The 22,508-nt window shown below is 50.7% G+C and overlaps 1 protein-coding gene and 1 long non-coding RNA gene across 4 annotated transcripts in view; one reads left to right on the top strand and one right to left on the bottom strand.

The window, feature by feature from the left end:
* The window catches only part of abcc2 (ATP-binding cassette, sub-family C (CFTR/MRP), member 2), a 32,019-nt gene extending 9,982 nt beyond the window's left edge, over positions 1–22,037 (bottom strand). Inside the window, exons 1-24 of one of the 3 annotated variants that reach the window (XM_060072751.1) lie at positions 21,356–22,037; positions 19,371–19,544; positions 18,995–19,132; positions 18,551–18,691; positions 18,102–18,224; positions 17,006–17,061; positions 16,710–16,914; positions 16,291–16,484; positions 14,903–15,080; positions 13,476–13,730; positions 12,962–13,027; positions 11,923–12,060; positions 10,802–10,948; positions 10,001–10,085; positions 9,846–9,912; positions 9,603–9,729; positions 9,057–9,233; positions 8,443–8,610; positions 7,910–8,093; positions 7,136–7,277; positions 4,344–4,446; positions 4,019–4,238; positions 3,151–3,305; positions 1,295–1,450 (exon numbers count right to left, since the gene is read on the bottom strand). In XM_060072751.1, the coding sequence (XP_059928734.1) occupies positions 1,295–1,450; positions 3,151–3,305; positions 4,019–4,238; positions 4,344–4,446; positions 7,136–7,277; positions 7,910–8,093; positions 8,443–8,610; positions 9,057–9,233; positions 9,603–9,729; positions 9,846–9,912; positions 10,001–10,085; positions 10,802–10,948; positions 11,923–12,060; positions 12,962–13,027; positions 13,476–13,730; positions 14,903–15,080; positions 16,291–16,484; positions 16,710–16,914; positions 17,006–17,061; positions 18,102–18,224; positions 18,551–18,691; positions 18,995–19,132; positions 19,371–19,544; positions 21,356–21,445 (3,489 nt within the window). In that variant the 5' untranslated portion in view covers positions 21,446–22,037. Of the gene's footprint in view, positions 1–1,294; positions 1,451–3,150; positions 3,306–4,018; positions 4,239–4,343; positions 4,447–7,135; positions 7,278–7,889; positions 8,094–8,442; positions 8,611–9,056; positions 9,234–9,602; positions 9,730–9,845; positions 9,913–10,000; positions 10,086–10,801; positions 10,949–11,922; positions 12,061–12,961; positions 13,028–13,475; positions 13,731–14,902; positions 15,081–16,290; positions 16,485–16,709; positions 16,915–17,005; positions 17,062–18,101; positions 18,225–18,550; positions 18,692–18,994; positions 19,133–19,370; positions 19,545–21,355 lie in introns of all 3 variants that reach the window. The other 2 variants (XM_060072748.1, XM_060072750.1) reach the window with 2 other exon arrangements.
* Positions 2,456–3,226, top strand: LOC132472915 (uncharacterized). The gene is made up of 3 exons (XR_009529215.1): positions 2,456–2,534; positions 3,013–3,032; positions 3,119–3,226. It is a non-coding gene; the product is annotated as an uncharacterized LOC132472915 (long non-coding RNA).
* Positions 22,038–22,508: the final 471 nt, after the last annotated feature.

Below are 22,508 nucleotides of genomic sequence, written 5' to 3'. Positions count from 1 at the left end.
CTCTCTACCTACCCTCACCTCTCTACCTACCCTCACTAACTACCCTCACCTCTCTACCTACCCTCACTAACTACCCTCACCTCTCTACCTACCCTCACCTCTCTACCTACCCTCACCTCTCTACCTACCCTCACTAACTACCCTCACCTCTCTACCTACCCTCACCTCACTACCTACCCTCACTAACTACCCTCACCTCTCTACCTACCCTCACTACCTACCCTCACCTCTCTACCTACCCTCTCTACCTACCCTCACCTCTCTACCTACCCTCACCTCTCTACCTACCCTCACCTCTCTACCTACCCTCACCTCTCTACCTACCCTCACTAACTACCCTCACCTCTCTACCTACCCTCACTAACTACCCTCACCTCACTACCTACCCTCACTAACTACCCTCACCTCTCTACCTACCCTCACTAACTACCCTCACCTCTCTACCTACCCTCACTAACTACCCTCACCTCACTAACTACCCTCACCTCTCTACCTACCCTCACTAACTACCCTCACCTCTCTACCTACCCTCACTAACTACCCTCACCTCTCTACCTACCCTCACCTCTCTACCTACCCTCACCTCTCTACCTACCCTCACCTCTCTACCTACCCTCACCTCTCTACCTACCCTCACCTCCTACCCTCACCTCACTAACTACCCTCACTAACTACCCTCACCTCTCTACCTACCCTCACTAACTACCCTCACCTCTCTACCTACCCTCACCTCTCTACCTACTCTCACTAACTACCCTCACCTCTCTACCTACCCTTACCTCTCTAACTACCCTCACCTCTCCACCTACCCTCACCTCTCCACCTACCCTCACTACCTACCCTCACCTCTCTACCTACCCTCACCTCACTACCTACCCTCACTAACTACCCTCACCTCTCTACCTACCCTCACTAACTACCCTCACCTCTCTACCTACCCTCACTACCTACCCTCACCTCTCTACCTACCCTCACCTCTCTACCTACCCTCACCTCTCTACCTACCCTCACCTCTCCACCTACCCTCACCTCTCCACCTACCCTCACCTCCTACCCTCACCTCCTACCCTCACCTCCTACCCTCACCTCCTACCCTCACCTCTCCACCTACCCTCACCTGTGCATAGAAGTCCATCAACAAAGCCTCTGCTAAATCTTAAAATAATCAAATAGAAGGGGAGGAATACTTTGGAGCATTGCCTTTTCTAAGTTTGAGATTCTATTCATACGATTGGTGTGCATTTGTAAAAATAAAAATAAAAATAAATTAAAAAAGCAGCCCGTCGAAACGCACCTGTACAAAGTAATAAACCACCGCGAGGGGTATGATGACGACGGCGAAGGTGGGTGTGGTCAGACAGATGACGAAGAGCGTCCCGACAACGCCCAGAAGACAGAGAATCCAGGAGCGGAAACACTGCGGGAGGGCCTCGTCCACCGTGAAGATATCCTGCAGCACGGGGGGCACAATGCAACATGGGAGCTGTGTGGAGTTCTGTGGAGCATTAGTCTCTAGTTGAAGATATCCTGCAGCACGGGGGGCACAATGCAACATGGGAGCTCTGTGGAGTTCTGTGGAGCATTAGTCTCTAGTTGAAGATATCCTGCAGCACGGAGAGGGCACAATGCAACATGGGAGCTGTGTGGAGTTCTGTGGAGCATTAGTCTCTAGTTGAAGATATCCTGCAGCACGGAGGGCACAATGCAACATGGGAGCTGTGTGGAGCATTAGTCTCTAGTTTCACGATTAATGAAACATTACTACCTACATTAACTAATATTATATATACATCAGTAACTACTATAACAATGCTACTACATGGTGATGTGACGTTGTGATGTACAGCTCTTATGGTTGGACGTCGACACCACCCAAGGGGGTTTACGGACCCGTACGTCCTCGCGGACCCTCCTTACGTCCACCGCCAGGGCCTGACGCGCGCCTCCCAAAAACGTTAACCTTGCGTCGAGGCGTGATCGGTCCACTAACGTAAACCCGACGCAGAACCAAAACAGGTTTGCGACTGCGTGGTCATTGCGTTGCGTCATGTTGAGCCGTAACTATGCCTTAACCAAGTGAGACTCTGTCCACCCTGATGTATGACAGAGAAGGTGAGGGCGAGGTTTAGAAGGTTCTTGTAAAAGCCAATCAGTATCCCACCGAGTGGTAATAATAGAGGCATATTAATGCTATTTCTGAAGGACAAATTACACTCAGGGACCTTCATGTACACAGGTTAGTAATACTATGCATAACTCTTCCATGAAGCAAATAGCTGATTTTTTTTTCTTAAAAAATAAATAATAATCTTTAATTCCTAGTTCCTTAATTCCTACTAGTTAGGGTCTGAGGGTTAGGTTCAGGGTCAGGGACTCTGGGTCAGGGTCAGGGACTCAGGGTTAGGGTCAGGGTCAGGGACTCAGGGTTAGGTTCAGGGTCAGGGACTCAGGGTTAGGTTCAGGGTCAGGGACTCAGGGTTAGGGTCAGGGTCAGGGACTCAGGGTTAGGTTCAGGGTCAGGGACTCAGGGTTAGGTTCAGGGTCAGGGACTCGGGGTCAGGGTCAGGGACTCAGGGTTAGGGTCAGGGACTCAGGGTTAGGGTTAGGGTCAGGGGCTCAGGGTTAGGGTCAGGGGCTCAGGGGCTCAGGGTTAGGGTCAGGGTCAGGGTTAGGGTCAGGGTCAGGGTCAGGGTTAGGGTCAGGGGCTCAGGGTTAGGGTCAGGGTCAGGGTTAGGGTTAGGGTCAGGGACTCGGGGTTAGGGTTAGGGTCAGGGACTCGGGGTTAGGGTTAGGTTCAGGGACTCAGGGTCAGGGTTAGGGTCTCGGGGTTAGGGTCAGGGGCTCAGGGTTAGGGTCAGGGTCAGGGTTAGGGTTAGGGTCAGGGACTCGGGGTTAGGGTTAGGGTTAGGTTCAGGGACTCAGGGTCAGGGTCAGGGTCTCGGGGTTAGGGTTAGGGTCAGGGTCAGGGGCTCAGGGTTAGGGTCAGGGTCAGGGTCTCGGGGTTAGGGTTAGGGTCAGGGACTCGGGGGTAGGTTCAGGGTCAGGGGCTCAGGGTTAGGGTCAGGGGCTCAGGGTTAGGTTCAGGGACTCAGGGTTAGGGTCAGGGACTCGGAGGTAGGTTCAGGGTCTTGACTACGTCTCCAGCCCCACCTTGGCGAAGCGGTTGACCACCCGGCCGGTGGGCGTGGTGTCGAAGAAGACCATGGGCACCCTTAGGAGGGTGTGGAGCAGCCGAGAGTGAAGGATACTGGAGGCCGAGACGGAGCCCTCCGCCATGAACAGGGTGCCCAGGAACACAAACAGACCTGAGGGGGGGGGGGGGGAGACTTAATAGTTACCCATATTTTTGATATATATGCACCCATATTATTACATTTCCGTACCACTTTGTTCCACTTTGCCGTTCACATACCTCCATGCGTCTGTGCTGCAGCGAATGGACTCACCACAATAGGTCTCCATGGAAACAGATGTGATGGCATGAATAAATCAGTAATTTCCATTGCTTGCTTATTTCCCCAATAGCAATAATAACAACGACAATACTGGTCACGAGAAAATGCACTTGGACACAGTGATTGTTACCTCAATTCTAATCACAACGACCCTGTTGGCCCTGATTGTATTCCTCAAAGAAAGCCTGGGTCTGTCTGACTCTGTCTCTCTGTGTGTCTCTGTGTGTGTTTCTCTGTCTCTCTGTCCTCTGATAACACATGCCCAACGTGATGTCACTTTGTCGCTCCAAATATGTCGCCTTTAAAGTAGGACGGTAAGGCATTTCTTTCTGATGTTTTTTCTTTTTGTCATATTTTTTGAAATTTCTCTTCATCTCGACAGCAATCAACCTATAATATGTTACGGCAAACAAAAATAAACTTTAAAAAATGAGCTCTATGCATGTTTTGGGGGAGAGGCTTTGAAGGGGAGGTTGATTGGTCTCCTACAAATGCTGACCACACACACACACACACACACACACACACACACACACACACACACACACACACACACACCTTACCCTGCGCCACTCCCAGGGCACCAAACACTCCCACGCGGGTGTCCCTCTTGGAGGCGGGGTATGTCATGTTGAAGTAGTCCACAGAGTCCGTGGTCCAGTCGCTCAGCCACAGGTTCTGGCCGATGAAGGCGACGTTCTGGACCAGGTACATCAGGAACATCATGGTGGAGTAGCCCCATCCAACGGCTCGCAGGTACTGCAGGTACATCGAGAACTTGACCTGCACAGAGGACCGGGGCCGGGACGCCACAGACAGGTTTCAGACTAAACTGAATGCAGGTTGTGTGTGTGTGAGGGATTTTGTGTGCGGGTCACTCTCCAGTACCTGTCCTGTTTCCATGGTTTCTTTCTCTATGAGCCTCTGGCCTTTCTTCATATCTGTAGCAAGCTCTTTCTTTGGCGATGAGCTGTTTGACCGCAATCTCACACTGTAGTAGAGTGGGCATGAGAGATGGGCAGGGGGGGGGGATCAAACAAAGAGGAACAACATGAAGTGGGATGTTCACTTATAACCAAAGAAAAACACATGGAAGACTACATTCTGGTGCTGGTGGAAGCTCACTTAGCCTCCAACCCAGGGGTCCCAGGGCCACTCAACCTCCGCCCCGTCGACCATCGAGCCACCGACCCACGGCTCTAAAACTCACCCCGGACAGGGCTTCCTGTGAGCGATGAGTCCCTCACAGGAGTCGTCGATGGCTCGTGACAGATAATCGGCTTTTAGTGAACGCCAAGGATCCTCTTCTAAAGCGTCTGCCATTCTCGTCGTGCGATTACTAGACAGTGGTACTTTCTTGATAAACTCTCTCAAAGACGCGTTTATTTTTTCCATCTTGCCTGAGCACTTAGTCCAGCATATCCACAGCACGACTTCAAAAGGAGAAAGGGGTGCGTAGGCGTAATTCATACTGGTTTAAAAATAAAAAAACAAAACTGGAGCAAGAGTTTTGTTCGAAAGTTCAGTGATTGAAACAAATAAAAGCCTGCCTGGGCTATTGAAGTTTTACGGCGGGCCTCCCTACCACTGTCATCCACCTACCCGACGTCAAGTGGACCGGGTTGGATTCACTGCGGGTCTCTCTTCTTACTGTCCTTCTCAACACTCTCTGATATCACTAAAAGGCTAGCAGCTCGAAAACAAGGGGTATTTAGAATATAACAAATGTATGATTAATCGCGAGTTAACTGTGACATTAATGCGATTAAATATTGTAATCGCTTGAGAGAACTAATATATATATATATATATATAGAAATAGAATTGTATTTTTTTTCTCAGTAATGCTTTTGCGGGCCATAAATCAACTCGTGGCGGGCCGCCTAGTGGGGACCACTGCTCTATCTGTATGGGTTACTATCTGTATGGGTTACTATTGCTATAGTCATTGTCGTATCCGTTTTCATTTAACTCTCCTGTTGTTTTGTAACTGGAGCTGTTGAAACTCACTGATGGGCACATTGGAAACCAACCGAAAGAAAAAACTAAAACGCTGATTTGATAACAAATAAACAAACTAAAAATAAACCCTGGTATCTGGGGGTTAAGGCGTGTAACAGCACTTCAATTTGTGGTTGCTTCAATATTGATTGTATGCTTTTGATTGTTTTCGGCCTCGCTCACACTGTGTTGGTTTAGAAGCACCTGCCCCTTCAATAATGCAAACGAGAAATTCCCAGACCATCTCCTGGTGTTCTATTCTTTCCTCTCTCTCCAGCTCCCTCCTCCTCTCTGACTCCTCCCACAGCCCCCTCCTCCTCTCTGACTCCTCCCACAGTCCCTAGCCCCCTCCTCCTCTCTGACTCCTCCCACAGTCCCACAGCCCCCTCCTCCTCTCTGACTCCTCCCACAGCCCCCTCCTCCTCTCTGACTCCTCCCACAGCCCCCTCCTCCTCTCTGACTCCTCCCACAGCCCCCTCCTCCTCTCTGACTCCTCCCACAGTCCCACAGCCCCCTCCTCCTCTGACTCCTCCCACAGTCCCACAGCCCCCTCCTCCTCTCTGACTCCTCCCACAGTCCCACAGCCCCCTCCTCTCTGACTCCTCCCACAGTCCCTAGCCCCCTCCTCCTCTCTGACTCCTCCCACAGCCCCCTCCTCCTCTCTGACTCCTCCCACAGTCCCACAGCCCCCTCCTCCTCTCTGACTCCTCCCACAGTCCCCTCCTCCTCTCTGACTCCTCCCACAGTCCCCTCCTCCTCTCTGACTCCTCCCACAGTCCCACAGCCCCCTCCTCCTCTCTGACTCCTCCCACAGTCCCACAGCCCCCTCCTCCTCTCTGACTCCTCCCACAGTCCCCTCCTCCTCTCTGACTCCTCCCACAGTCCCCTCCTCCTCTCTGACTCCTCCCACAGTCCCTAGCCCCCTCCTCCTCTCTGACTCCTCCCACAGTCCCTAGCCCCCTCCTCCTCTCTGACTCCTCCCACAGTCCCTAGCCCCCTCCTCTCTGACTCCTCCCACAGTCCCCTCCTCCTCTCTGACTCCTCCCACAGTCCCTAGTCCCCTCCTCCTCTCTGACTCCTCCCACAGTCCCTAGCCCCCTCCTCCTCTCTGACTCCTCCCACAGTCCCTAGCCCCCTCCTCCTCTCTGACTCCTCCCACAGTCCCCTCCTCTCTGACTCCTCCCACAGTCCCCTCCTCCTCTCTGACTCCTCCCACAGTCCCCTCCTCCTCTCTGACTCCTCCCACAGTCCCTAGCCCCCTCCTCCTCCTCTCTGACTCCTCCCACAGTCCCTAGCCCCCTCCTCCTCCTCTCTGACTCCTCCCACAGTCCCCTCCTCCTCTCTGACTCCTCCCACAGTCCCCTCCTCCTCTCTGACTCCTCCCACAGTCCCTAGCTCCCAGCTTCTCTGACTCCTCCCACAGTCCCTAGCCCCCTCCTCCTCTCTGACTCCTCCCACAGCCCCCTCCTCCTCTCTGACTCCTCCCAGTCCCTAGCCCCCTCCTCCTCTGACTCCTCCCCAGCCCCCATCCCCCCCCTCCTCCTCCTCCTCTCCGACCCAGTGGTGCTGGCTCACCTGCCCCCCCTCCTCCTCTCTGACTCCTCCCAGTCCCTAGCCCCCTCCTCCCTGACTCCTCCCCCAGCCCCCTCCCCTTCTCCGACCCAGTGGTGCTGGCTCACCTCCCCTGGCTCCGCAGGCTGCGGCGGATGCTGCCCTCCCTCTTCAGCGTGCCCGTCACCACGTCCTCGGGGGCGCAGTCGGCCTGGAGGTCCTCCCCTCCGGAGACCTCCTCCTCCTCCTCCACCTCCACCCCAACGGCCTCTGATTGGACAGAGATGGGGTTGGATGGGTTTCACCCGACGCAGAGACACAGACACGCGCAACGAGAGAACCTCACGATTACAATGAGGCCATTTAGCAGACGCTTTTATCCGACGCTCGGTCCCTGTGATGCCCGTTTACTGTAATTACAATATTACAGTACATTGTAACTGATATCATGATCACCATGGGAACATAATGCAACTATAATGCAAGAGATGATTATAACACGACTTTGATAAATAGGCTGATCGATTGTGATTGGTCCCTTAAGGCTTTCAGCGGTCTGCTATCGGCAGACCGCTGCCTCGGATGGTATTCCCAACCACAGCATCCGTCGGACTATTCACTTTTTAAAAAGGATACAATACAATTATTTTAATATCAATCAAACATCTTGTTGCTTGGATATCTGGTGTCAAATTAAACATTTATTGGTCATTATTACGAAATAAACACTGAGAGAATCATCAAATCCCCCGTCTGTACATTATCCCTCAGTTAACACACACACACACACACACACACACACACACACACACACACACACACACACACACACACACACACACACACACACACACACACACACACACACACACACACACACACACACACACACACACACACACCTGCTGCCGGGGCCTGCTGCCGGTTCTCCTCCTTGGCGTACGTGTCCAGGAACTCGGAGAAGGCCCCCTTGGTGGCCCGCAGGCTCTGGTAGGACCCCACCTCCGACACCGCCCCCTCCACCAGCACCACGATCTCATCCACGTAGGGCAGGAAGCTCACCCCGTGGGTCACCAGGATGCGCGTCTGCACGCACAACAACAGAGAGACTGGGGGTCAGGGGGGGGCCAGGGGGGGGGGTCATGGGGGTCAGGGGGGGGGCGCTCAGGGGAGGGCCAGCTCTGGTATTCCTTTGGGGGGGGGGGGGTTCCTTTGGGGGGGGGGTTTTCCTTTCCATTATTGCATTCCAATAATATTTGAAACTGAGTGGAGAAGAGCGGACAGAGCGATCTGACGTTCCGGATCGTTTTGGAGATAAGGACTTGGACTGGCTGTGGCTGGTTCATCGTTGGCTCCAGATGAACATAGAAGAGAATAAAGGAGAACGGAGGGCGGTTTGAGTTTGTACATTTCTTTAGGTTCGGCCATGCCTCACCTTGTCTTTAAGAAGGCCCTTGGGGCCGATGACCTCCCTGAAGAGGTGCTTCCCCACGTGGGAGTCCACGGCCGACAGCGGGTCGTCCAGCAGGTAGATGTCCGAGTGGCTGTAGGCCGCCCGGGCCAGGCTGATACGCTGCTTCTGCCCTCCAGACAGGTTAATACCCTGGAGGACGGGAGAGAGAGGGGAGAGGAGGAGAGGGGAGGGGGGAGAGGAGAGAGGGGAGAGGGGAGAGGAGAGGAGAGAGGAGAGAGGAGAGAGGAGAGAGGAGAGGGGAGAGGGAAGGAGAGGGGAGAGGGAGAGGAGAGGAGAGAGGGGAGAGGGAAGGAGAGGGAGAGGGGAGAGGGAAGGAGAGGGAGAGGGGAGAGGGGAGAGGAGAGAGGAGAGGAGAGGAGAGGAGAGACAAGAGGAGACAAGAATAAGACGAGGCGAGACAGGAGAGAAGAGGAGAAGTTCCCGACCAGAGAGAAGAAGAGAGGAGAAAAGAAGAAGAAGATCAAATGAATGCTGGCACACTCGAGCACACAGAAAAACAACCAGTTATTTCTGCGCATGCTGCTCCTTGGAGTCCGACGCGGCTCAACGAGAGGAGGCTCCCTCTGCAGTCTCACCTTCTCCCCGATCTCCGTGAGGTCGCGGCCGGGCAGCAGCTCCAGGTCGGGGCCCAGGGCGCAGGCGTCCAGCACCCCCTGGAAGCGGTCGCTGTCGTGGGGGCCACCAAACAGGATGTTGTCCCTGAGGGTGGCGTTCTGGATCCAGGCCTGCTGGGGCACGTAGGCTACTGAACCCTGGGGAGAGGGGACAGAAAGATCATTCACACTCATTTATTATTCAGAGTCAGGTGCTTTATCCCTCACTGATAAATGTAACCGATGAGTTGGTAGGGGTTACAGATCTTGTTTGAGTCCAATCTTGTTCAGGGATCCTACCCCTGGACTTTGGACACTGGGGATCAAACCCAGATCCATTCCACTAACCAGGAGACTATCCTGCCCATCATCGTCTTAATATACTTATATACTGAAATTATTTATTTTGGTAGATGGGTGTAATGATCTCAACAGCTTTTAATTTAGAATGTGAATGTGAACGAACGCAAAGGATTCCTCAGTGTGTGAGTGACAGCGTGTGAGTGACAGCGTGTGAGTGACAGCGACCTGCAGGTTGACGAAGCCCTTGACGCTGTGGAGCTCCCCGAGGATGGCCGAGATGAGGGAGGACTTCCCAGAGCCCACCGCCCCCACCACCGCCACCAGCTTACCCCGCCCCACATCCAGGGAGATGCTGAGACACACACACACACACACACAATGCATACGTTGCCATGCCTACTGAAGGGGTGTATTATAGCGTGTATGACGGGGGCCAGGGGCCGTGATGGATTCGATCAGCACGCTCACTTCTTCAGCACAGGATCCACTTCTTTCTCCCAAGTGAAGGTTCCGTCACAGATGCTCACCGCTGTGTCTGAAAGGAGGAAAATGCAGGGTGGAGAGGGTGAGAGTCACACAAAAAGGTCACACACACACACACACACACGAGGAGGCAGACTCACTGAAGCTGGAGTCATGGCGCACGATGTCCGGGTCCAGGTCGTCACCCCCCAGGAACTTTTCGAGGCGCTTCTTCGACACTGCCGTCTAAACATAAACAAACAAATACACCCAAGTACTTATTCAACTATCTCCATGTATGAGTGTGTGTTTGGAACAGCGAATGTGTGTGTTTGAGTGTAACAGTTTGTGTGTGTGCGTGGCGTGTGTGTTTGAGACAAGGAAATGGAAAAACATTAAGTAAGGTTACCAGGCTAAATAATGAAAACCAAAAAACGACCTTCATTATATTGCTCGTGCAACATTTTAACCACTAGGTGGCAGAGTAGACAACAGGTTCATGACATGACTAACACCGTGTCTTCAACCCCACAGAGGGCAGTGGGTCTGTCCTTAACACACATTAACATCAGTGTCATGGGTCCTCAAAGAACATCCTGTCACAGGAGCGACAGGGTGTCCGTATACAATACGAGTAGATCACTTGAAATCCAATTTCACCTGCATGTCATAACGATCACTCCAGTGCAAGGCTTGACGGTGTAGGGTGTCGTGGAACTAATGACAAAAACTTGTTTCCATGGCTAGCCATTTCACACTACTTTCTCAGGGACTCGTTTTGCCAAGTCAAACAGATTAGCTGTGGTGTCAGACTGGTTCTTTGTAGTTTGGGGCATAGTTTCAGGGGATAAACATACTCTGTGAGTGAGTGAGTGAGTGAGTGAGTGAGTGAGTGAGTGAGTGAGTGAGTGAGTGAGTGAGTGAGTGAGTGAGTGAGTGAGTGAGTGAGTTTCCGTACACACCTGCACCATGATGGCGATGAGCATTGGCAGCATTGTGAGGGGGAAGCGCAGGATGTTGAAGAGCGCGATGGAGGTGAAGGCCTTCTCTGCGTCCAGCACGTTCTCCGAACTCACAGCAACAAACACCCCGAACGTGGCCAGGGAGACCTGCAGCCAACGCACGCACACACTGAGTGAATGTCCTACCACACGCTCTTGCTACTTTCCTTTCATTCTTCATCGTTCACTATTACTCTGTACCTATTCATTTTGCATGTCTTTCATTTACAAATGTATACATATTTGTTTGCTACAACTCATCAGGGGCGTTTCTAGGTTTCTGAAACATCCATGATGGTTTAGCCCAGAGGGAAAACGGCACATTATTCCGATGCAATATTTTCATAATGCTTTACCTAAATAAACTAAATACGCAGTTTATTATAGCTTTAAATAGCTACCCTGACTGCTGTGCTGCCTATCCCCAAACATCTGAAGTTCCATTCAAGTTATTTCAGAGTAAAATGAATACAATGGAGACAGACCATCCATCCATCCATCCATCCATCCATCCATCCATCCATCCATCCATCCGACTGGGGATAGGATAGATTCATTCACTTGAGGTGGTAAACAGTCTGGTTATGTTTTAAACTGTTTATTCTCTTTCCAGAAGGACCATCTAGGACTAAGCTACTTTATTTTGAGATGCTCCAGGAGTCCCGATGTCTTTCTAAATAATTAACTACCATTAGTGACTAGAATCATTTTATCACTTCTAGACTGAATTCAATTAATGCATTCCATAGCAACCAGTAAATATACCAGTAAATATCGAAAGATATATATATATTTTTTTACCAGAGATTTATTCAGGGCTTTAGCCCCGAACAAAGCCTGCAATTCATATTGTGTACATAATGTATACTTTCCATGTATTTATATTTTGCTGTTGTCGGGCACTTCTCAATTACTGTGCTATACTTCCTGCCATGAACCCCTAGTTCCTTATGTTATTTATCTAAGCCTGTCTACTTGTGCCTCGTCAGTCCCCGTCCCTGGACCCACCAAAGAAGGGGCGCAGTAGAAGATGAAGGTGGAGAAGATGAAGGTGGAGAAGGAGTTGAGGTACTAGGACCTACCAAAGAAGGGGCGCAGTAGAAGATGAAGGTGGAGAAGGAGTTGAGGTAGGCAAACTTCCTCATGACCTGCAGCTCCTGGCCACGGATGCCTTCCACCTGAGTTTGGAAGGACGGCTCCCAGGCAAACAGCTTCAGGATCTGGGGCGGAAACAAACGTATGGACATGAGGAACCTCAGGGTTCTGCTGACGTGGCCCATGAGGAACCTCAGGGTTCTGCTGACGTGGCCCATGAGGAACCTCAGGGTTCTGCTGATGGGGCCATGAGGAACCTCAGGGTTCTGCTGGCGGGGCCATGAGGAACCTCAGGGTTCTGCTGACGGGGATCATGAGGAACCTCAGGGTTCTGCTGGCGGGGCCATGAGGAACCTCAGGGTTCTGCTGGCGGGGCCATGAGGAACCTCAGGGTTCTGCTGGCGGGGGTCATGAGGAACCTCAGGGTTCTGCTGACGGGGATCATGAGGAACCTCAGGGTTCTGCTGACGGGGATCATGAGGAACCTCAGGGTTCTGCTGACGGGGATCATGAGGAACCTCAGGGTTCTGCTGACGGGGATCATGAGGAACCTCAGGGTGCTGCTGGCGGGGCCATGAGGAACCTCAGGGTTCTGCTGACGGGGGTCATGAGGAACCTCAGGGTTCTGCTGGCGGGGGTCATGAGGAACCTCAGGGTTCTGCTGACGGGGATAATGAGGAACCTCAGGGTTCTGCTGACGGGGATCATGAGGAACCTCAGGGTTCTGCTGGCGGGGCCATGAGGAACCTCAGGGTTCTGCTGACGGGGGTCATGAGGAACCTCAGGGTTCTGCTGGCGGGGGTCATGAGGAACCTCAGGGTTCTGCTGACGGGGATCATGAGGAACCTCAGGGTTCTGCTGACGGGGATCATGAGGAACCTCAGGGTTCTGCTGACGGGGATCATGAGGAACCTCAGGGTTCTGCTGGCGGGGGTCATGAGGAACCTCAGGGTTCTGCTGACGGGGTCATGAGGAACCTCAGGGTTCTGCTTTCACAACATGACCGACCATCACCGTCACACTCACCTTCATGCCGTTGAGGATTTCGTTCATGATTTTCAGCCTCTTGTCTTTGTGCTCCATGTTCTTAATCTGAATGCAGGGAAACACAAAAGATAAGGATTTGGAGATTTGATCTCAATAAGGCCCTCAAGCCATTGCTATTGAGAGAACAGACAACTCAGGGGTATACAATTAAATTCAATGGCAATTCAATGCTTGTGTGCGTGCATGCGTTTGTGTGTGTGCGCATAAGAGCGTGTGCATATGTGTGCAGGATTGTGTGTTTGTGTGCCTGCCTGTGCATGCGTTCCTTTGTGAGCATATCAATGCCTATGTGTGTATCAATGTGTGCAAGTGCCTGTGTGAGTGCGAGAAGTAGTGAGTGCTTGCGACACACACACACACACACACACACACACACACACACACACACACACACACACACACACACACACACACACACACACACACACACACACACACACACACACACACACACACACACACACACACACACACACACACACACACTCCTGACCTGCAGCTTCCTGGCCTTGGTGGCGAGGAACCCGTTGATGGGCACCATGAGCACCATGACGGCCAGGCCGGCCAGCACCGACGGGCCCAGCTCCAGCCACAGGAACACGATGGCCAGGAGGATCTGCAGGGGGCAGGACCACAGCAGGTGGATGAAGCTGAAGATGTCGTTGAAGCGCTGGGCGTCGGCAGACATGAGGTTCACCGTCTCCCCCACTGTGGTCTCCTTGCGGGAGCTGTTGGACACCACCAGCGCCTGCGGGGGGGGGGAGAAAGCCGTGAGGAAGACTGAAGAAGTGGACCCAGGAGACCGAGAACGACGCACCGTGGTCAATCGGTACTTGCGTTTAAACCATCTGTACATTCGATGGTCAGCCGATGTATCACCGGGTTTCACTTTATGTACACACTGGTGCAGTTCAAAACTTTCAAAACGTGCTTCTTTGTATTGCTGGTTTGGCGTCCGGTGTTGCTCCTTCTTTGTATTGCTGGTTTGGCGTCCGGTGTTGCTCCTTCTTTGTATTGCTGGTTTGGCGTCCGGTGTTGCTGCCTGCAGAAGCTCTTCCAAACAACTTCACACTCGACAATCCCCTTCCTCTGCAATCCACCCAGCGGTGCAGCGCCCCCTCCGTGCCCGTTCAGAACAACCCAGGGCACCACACTGCCTTGGGTCTGCAGCGCTACACCTCCCAGGGGGTCCTGCTCCAGACCCGGTCTGATCCGGTACTGCTGCTTCACGAGAAGCGCTCATTATACCAACATTGCACTCGACAGTGAAACTTCCCTTCATCAGTAATAGCCCGCCGAGTGTGTGGTCGATTAGGATGAATGGTTGTAGAGAACAGGACTGACAGACACACTCCTCTAACTAGATTAAGAGATTGAGATCTCTAATTAGATTGAGAGATTAAGATCTCTAATTAGATTGACAGATATAGATCTCTAATTAGATTAGATAGAGAGATAGAAATCTCTATGTAGCACACTTACAAATAACATGCCACTTTATATTTATATACATTTATTTAATATCTATCCCCTTCTTGTGTATTTTATAAATATTGTTTATGACACGTTAAATTATTGTTGTTTTGTGTTATGTGTATTTGTATGATGTGTCGTACTTGCTTTTCTTATTTATTTACTTTTTTTGTTCGAAATAAAGGCGAAATTAACTTTAATTCTCACTAAACAAATCCCTTCACACTTCCGTCTCTGACGACGACCACAACCTGTGAAAGTGCTGAGTATGGTTGTTTTTTTTGTCTAGTACAGCCGATTTGACCGAGTTGTTGGAGGAAGAAAAGAAATCGCTGCACAATGGTGACGTGTTGTACTGGAACCACAACGGCCAAGAGCTGACAGCGTCTTTCAGCTCCAAGAGAAAAGTCAACCTTGTTCAGGGGGATGGCGGCCGGCCGTACCAACCTTCTTGTACACGGCGGCCATGATGGAGGTGCGGACCTTCATGCCCAGGACGAAGCAGCGCTGGAAGTACTGCTGGAGGAACAGGGACTGGAGGACCGCCACCAGAACCAGCAGCACAGAGTACATGTAGCCGTGCCAGTCAGGGGCCTCTTCGTTCTTGGTGAAGGAGATCATCAGCCTGAAATAGTGCGTGAATGGAGTTTTTAGAGCAAATAATCGTTACCATGGGAACGGGGCTAGCGTGTGGGTGGATGTTCAATTGTATCCACGTAAATTAATGAGGACGCAATTAAAGAATCAACACGACAATAACAAGACAAACTTACGATAATGAATAAATAAGTTAAAAGTATCAATAAAACCAAAAATGTAAAAAGGTAATACTTGGATTCTCTGCGGTGCACTGCTGTGCTAAACCCTAGATTTTGCTCATAGACAAAACAAATCCTTTATCTCTCAAAAGCTAGGATAACAATGCTATATCTTCCTTAAGAGGTTAACTATTGAGGAACTGTGCCAAGTTCCCAGAAGTTTACTTTTGCAGATTAATAATTCAAAAAGAGGATATGTTGAGTCAGAATTCAGGAGAAGACATAACGTTCAGTCTCATATACTAACTTTTCATACACCGCCTATCCTCAGTTAAAGAGAATGACGACTCGGAGATAATCCAACCATGGATGCAATTCCAATTTCTTTCCATCGTCAATTTGTATGAGATAATGCAAACAACTTCATATAGCAAGGACTTTATAGGATTACATCAAAACTATTGTATTCTGTAGTACACAATGTATTTTTTCATTTGCGTTAGCATTTACCCTTAACGTGTATTGAAGTAATAGACTTTCTCTACATCAACACCTCATAAAAGTGTGCTAACCCATGACTACAGTAGGCTTTTTATCAGTGACGTATGTGACACTTCTGAACGATGACATAACTGCTTGTCCCTTTACGGAACTACGGATGGCAGAGAGTTCCTTGTACCCTGCAGAGTGTCAAATGTTCTGCTAGCATCAGCAAACACAAAGAACATTTATGTTTAACAAGGACTTGGGACATACAGTGTGGGACCTAGAATGCTATGCTAATTTCCCCAGATCTCCGCACTCAGGTTGACGTGCTAGAACGGGCCTTTTGACTCAGAGCGATTGAGTACTTTAAGAAAAGTGTATTTCGAGATCAGTCAAAGGTTACTTGACATGATGTCTATAATGTGTGACTAGCCTGGTGACTAAAACAGCATGTTTCTTTTAGGATTCATTGTAATCTTTAACAGTAGATAGGCCTATCTTAAATCCTTATTTTGAAAACGAATAAGAAAAACAGATTTTAAAATGACTCGTTTGAATGATTGACTGAAGGAATACTTAAAAAAGACTCACTTCAGGAGTTGAGGACTGACGAAGGCTAGCAGGTCCTGAAGGAGCTTGAAGAACGCCGACTCGATCAGAGTTCTCTTGAAGCACTTGAAGATGGTGAAGATGAGCCACCCCTGAGGGTAGTTCTCATCTTCCTTCACCTTTTCTTCCTTCCCTTTCTTGCCCTTCTTGTCCTTCTTCTTCCCCTCCATTTCCTCCTTAAATGAGATGGGAAAGTTGAGTAATAACTCATCATAATACCAATAACAATAGGCACCTGCTCCTGGACACAGCCCCTCTGCCTCTGGAACCGAAGCAGTGCCTTACGGTCCTCCCAATCTATACAATCATCACAACCTCCACATCCCTTCACCGTTGTGCCGTTAACATCTACCATGACACGCACACCCATGTGTGTGTGTGTGCGCGCGTTTCATATGCACCATCATCAGTACGTCTTGGCTGACGCCGTTCTGCTTGGCGGGCCGGGGATCGGACTTCTTCTTGGCGTAGCGGAGGCGGGCGGCGCCCAGCTGCGACTCCATGTGGGAGTGGAAGTGGCGGTGGATCTGGCTGGTGCTGTCCGCCTCCTTCAGCTCCCACAGGTCCTCCTGCACCAGCGGCCGCTTGTAGCCGTTCACCACCATGCTAACACCACCGGACAGGGGGGGGGGGTCAGAGAGCCGCCGGGGGGTACCCCGGGAGTGAGGTCTGTGTGTGTGTCTGTGTGCGTGTGTACCTGTTGAACCAGTTGAAGGTGATTCTACTTAGGAAGGCCGCCCCTGCCTCTGGATTCTGTGGGAAACAAAAAGAAAAAAAAAGAGCAAGTGTTGAATGGACCAGAAGAGCGAGTGTTGAATGGACCAGAGAGCGAGTGTTGAATGGACCAGAGAGCGAGTGTTGAATGGACCAGAGAGCGAGTGTTGAATGGACCAGAGAGCGAGTGTTGAATGGACCAGAAGAGCGAGTGTTGAATGGACCAGAGAGCGAGTGTTGAATGGACCAGAGAGCGAGTGTTGAATGGACCAGAAGAGCGAGTGTTGAATGGACCAGAGAGCGAGTGTTGAATGGACCAGAGAGCGAGTGTTGAATGGACCAGAAGAGCGAGTGTTGAATGGACCAGAGAGCGAGTGTTGAATGGACCAGAGAGCGAGTGTTGAATGGACCAGAGAGCGAGTGTTGAATGGACCAGAAAGCGAGTGTTGAATGGACCAGAAAGCGAGTGTTGAATGGACCAGAGAGCGAGTGTTGAATGGACCAGAGAGCGAGTGTTGAATGGACCAGAGAGCGAGTGTTGAATGGACCAGAGAGCGAGTGTTGAATGGACCAGAGAGCGAGTGTTGAATGGACCAGAGAGCGAGTGTTGAATGGACCAGAGAGCGAGTGTTGAATGGACCAGAGAGCGAGTGTTGAATGGACCAGAGAGCGAGTGTTGAATGGACCAGAGAGCGAGTGTTGAATGGACCAGAGAGCGAGTGTTGAATGGACCAGAGAGCGAGTGTTGAATGGACCAGAGAGCGAGTGTTGAATGGACCAGAGAGCGAGTGTTGAATGGACCAGAGAGCGAGTGTTGAATGGACCAGAGAGCGAGTGTTGAATGGACCAGAGAGCGAGTGTTGAATGGACCAGAGAGCGAGTGTTGGATGGACCAGAGAGCGAGTGTTGAATGGACCAGAGAGCGAGTGTTGAATGGACCAGAAGAGCGAGTGTTGAATGGACCAGAGAGCGAGTATTGAATGGACCAGAGAGCGAGTGTTGAATGGACCAGAGAGCGAGTGTTGAATGGACCAGAGCCCCGGTGGCCCCCAGTGCTTTGATCTGGGCGCTGCCGGTACCTTCTTGACCACCTCCGCTGCTTGGCGGGGGACGTCTGCCAGGGCGGACAGGACCAGCCCCACGAGCTCCAGGGCGAATGAGGCGTAGAAGAGGCTGTATCTGGGGATATCCGGCACCTCTCCCTAGACAGGACCACAGGCGGTCCGACAGGGGTGTTACCGGGTTAGAGAGCAGCGTAGGGTATCTTTATATTCATTTAACCTCCGAGCAGCCACTCCCTATTTTGAAGAAATTCCCGCCGAAGGGAGAGGTCTAAAAATATCAGCGTTACTTAAGTTACGGCTGCTGCGTTTGACCCCCTGCCACGACACACACACACACACACACACACACACACACACACACACACACACACACACACACACACACACACACACACACACACACACACACACACACACACACACACACACACACACACACACACACACACCATTCCTGTACACACCAGTCGGAGCGCCTCTCGCAGGATCGTCTGGAAGGGGAAGACGTCACAGCACACCAGGAGCAACCAGAACAGGAAGAGGGTGGAGGAGTCCACGGCCCCTTCCCGTCGCCGCACTCCCTCCTGGTACAGCAAGACCAACATCTGCACAGAAAGCAGGAACTCTCAGCTCCATCCCTAAGCTCTGGGAGCTCAGTGTTACAGAGCAATGTAGAAGGAGAACTGAAACTCTGCCTATGGTCCATTAAAGGGAGGATGGCTGTTAACACGTGAGCTAACAGGACAACGTTCCTGTAACAATAGAGGAAACTAAATTCCCCTATGGTTCTCGTCCATTGAAGGGAACGTCATGATGTTAGCTTCTTAAGGTGTTAGCTTAGCGAAATGATCAAGAAGCGATGGAGGATAGAAACCGCCACGCGGTCCCAGTGTTGGTTGTTGTTGTACCCATGAGATGGCGTAGATAATGGGGTTGACATAGAACACCAATGCATGGCTCCCAGCTCCACTCGGTGCACCGTAGTCCTCTCCTAGCGTCAGGGCCAGGCCAGCGATGGCGATAATGAACAACAGGCCCGCCACCAGCTGAGGAGAGCGGACACAACCAGTGAGGCCCTCTTAGTATGGAGCTCAAACCATGAAGAACGGAAACATTAATTCATCAAACACAATTCATTTTGAATGAATAATACAATTTGACCTTAACTTGTATATGGGTTTTAGATTGAGCCAATACAATTTTATCAAACTATAACGCAATTAATCAGTTTGAATAATATCTTTGAGCGTCGTCTGCACTGGTGCTCCAACAGATGCGACCGACCTGCTTGCTGAGGTACAGCCTGGAGACTTGGGAGGGCTTCCCGCGGCCCCTGAACAGAGCGGCCAGGTGCCAGGGGCCGCAGAGCCAGAGGAAGCCCAGGGGCAGCCACACCAGCACGGTCTGCTCCAGGCACACGGGCAGGTCGGGCTCCGGCGTGTCCAGAAAGGACGCGTTCTGAGAAACACATCAGGAGGATTCAGACAGCCTTATAGAGAACGCTCATGCTAGTGTAGCTATATGTAACAGACAGTATATATTATATAAACAGTATATACAAATACAACTGTCTCAAGGTCAACGGGAGAATAAAGCAGATATATAGAATGAAGCGCTACACTCTAAATTAAAATATGGGGAGGGACAGTTGGGATCAACAAGGGAAAAGAAACTCAACGTCAAATCATTGAAGATCGTTAGATTCCCCTCAGAGATGAATAAAGCAACCATCTTTCTTTCCATCCATTGATAATCTGTTATCGTCGCCTACTGATCCATCCCACAACATCAGTCGTCCGAAAAACGTCTGCAGGGGACACGCGTCTTCTTTGTACATGTAGTCCAAGGCATGTAGGGTCAACAGGAAGGAGGCCAGAACGGTGCTCAGATCATTGAGGCTGTGGCCCGTTGGGCAGATAGACTATCCAGCAGACAGCAGGGGTCCCAGGATGTCGTCCCCCCCCCTCATGTGGGCCAGCCTTTGTGTCGGCCCATGCTCTTCAAGATGGAGGATGTGAGGGGGAATCCTTCACCTTGCCGGAGCGTATCTTTTTACTGGCCAAGCTTTTGTTTGTGCATAACCCTGCACCCAGTGGTGCTGTATCTCGGTTAGGAGCAGGCTGATTCATCTTGTTTCCCTGGCAACGCTGCAATATATCATCCATTGGTTGGTGGCAGGTGTAAACTTTGTACGCGGTAAGGGTGGCACCCAGTCATTATGAACCCCGGGGGTCTTAGTCCACGGATGTTCCTGAGGGGGGCAGGGCGCTGCTGGGGAGAGCTGTGGGGCTTATCAACGAGACTCGGGTATGTAGTCTGCGTTGTGGTCCTCACGTGGTCATCCTGAAGGTTGTCCTCCATCTTCCTGCTGTTCACGTCTCTTCTCTGTCCCCTCGATGTCTTTTGTACCCTCCCAGCTCCCCCATAGGCCCAGACCTGAAGAAGGCCCTCTACTAGTCGTTCTGCGGGGCCACTTTAGGTCACTGGCTCTCGAAGAGATCACTTCTCTTTCCTCTTCGTTTTCACGTCGTGCCCAATTCATTCATCAACATAAATGGCACTACTTTTAAAGTGAAAGTCAGTAGGCCAAAAGATACTACAATAAAACGATTGACATACAATTATAAACATTAACGTCGTTCAAAATTGCTGAGTCACACTCTTTCGTATGCCAACGATTAATGTTTGTTAACAAGAGAAGGTAAAAACACTGAAATAGCAATATGAGTAGTTTGCTGTAGCCTATATTTACTATTTTTTTTATGTTTAATGTGGCTACTCATTGACTCTGCTGTATTTAAATTGTCAAAATCTGACCTTTACACACACACACACACACACACACACACACACACACACACACACACACACACACACACACACACACACACACACACACACACACACACACACACACACACACACACACACACACACACACACACACACCGCTTCCGTTCAGCTAAGAAACCTCAGATCTGATGTTTCCGTTATAAACAGAAGGCACCTCTGATTTACCTTAGAATGGAGAAATGTTATCTTGAAAACTACAAGCAGTAAATTAAAGGCCTATGTTTTCGTTCATATCGGAATGTTTGCGGTTGTTGGTGGACATTCAATCGAAGCACAACGAACATTGTAGTGAGTGAACAAAGTGTTAAAAGTTTCTAAAAAAAATATCCGATCTGATAGATTCACATTTGAATGTTTCACTTTACAGCAAACAATTTAAAATAACTGACATTCTCCACCCTCCTGGTTACACTCACCCAGAAGGTCGAGCCGCAGTATTCGTCCAGAGCCGCGGCAGGCATAGCTGCCTGGAGATGAGCGCCGACGCCGCTCAGATGACCAGACATTAACCCCACCAACACATGTGTCGGTGTCGGGACACTAGCTTTAGGGGCGCCCGCACGCCAGCGGCAATTTCCACGGCTCCAGGGACGGCAGTGTGTGTGACCGCGAAGGACTTTCAGTTATGAAACGTCTAAAAACAGAGCTGACAGTTATAACCTCTTCATTCACACACACAGGATAAGACTAGCACACCCAGTGGTGCTGTATCTCGCGTTAGGAGCCGGCTGGTTAATGTTTAGCCCGAGACTTGCAATGCGTCCTTTAAAGACCGTCCTCAGGGATGGATTTTGACCATTACAAACAATTAGTCACTGCGCTGTAAACAAAAGCAATCACTGCCAAGTAGCCTATTCTAGAACGCTGGCACACTACATAACTGTGGACTGCCTAAATTAGTGACACGATGAACAAGGCTCCTCCCATGCACCATAGTTTGTCCTAACTGGAGAGCTGGGTCGGAGAGCTCTCGTGTCTCAGGCAAAGCAGAGGGGGAAAAAGCATGGGGCAGAAGTGCGAGTTTGAACGTGCCGAGGGGTAGATGAAAGACTGTAGCGGGACTTGCACAACCAGACCCCTCCTCCCCCTTCCTGCCCATGTGTGTTTATGAAAGCGCTCTGTAGCAGGGTTGTCGGGGGATGGGTGGGCGTGGGGTTCACGCACGCTACGTCTTTCACGTAGCATCCCTTTAATTCTCCAGGCTATACATGTGCGTGTGCTTGGCATTCCACCGGTATCAGTGCACGTGGATCTGTATATTTGTCGATGTTTCTATAAAACATGTAGTAAATTATTGTGAGCTTTTCTTTTCTTACATGAACCCACTGCATCCAGAACATCCGTGAATACAGTTAAGGTTAAGGCTCAACCAACAAATATGTTGCTTTGATGCTTGCTCGAGAACAATGGCTCTGAGGTAGGTTGGACGCAGTTAAGAGGGGCCCTGCTGCTAGCCAAGGACATTTGGTTTACAATATGAGAGCGAAGCAGGCCTACCTTCAATCTCTCTCTCTCTCTCTCTCTCTCTGTCCACCTCTCTATATATACCTCTCTCTACATCTGTTCCCC

The sequence above is a fragment of the Gadus macrocephalus genome, chromosome 15 (genome assembly GCF_031168955.1).
Source record: "Gadus macrocephalus chromosome 15, ASM3116895v1".
NCBI classification, from domain to species: Eukaryota; Metazoa; Chordata; class Actinopteri; order Gadiformes; family Gadidae; genus Gadus; species Gadus macrocephalus.
This window is presented reverse-complemented; position numbering and strand designations above follow the sequence as displayed.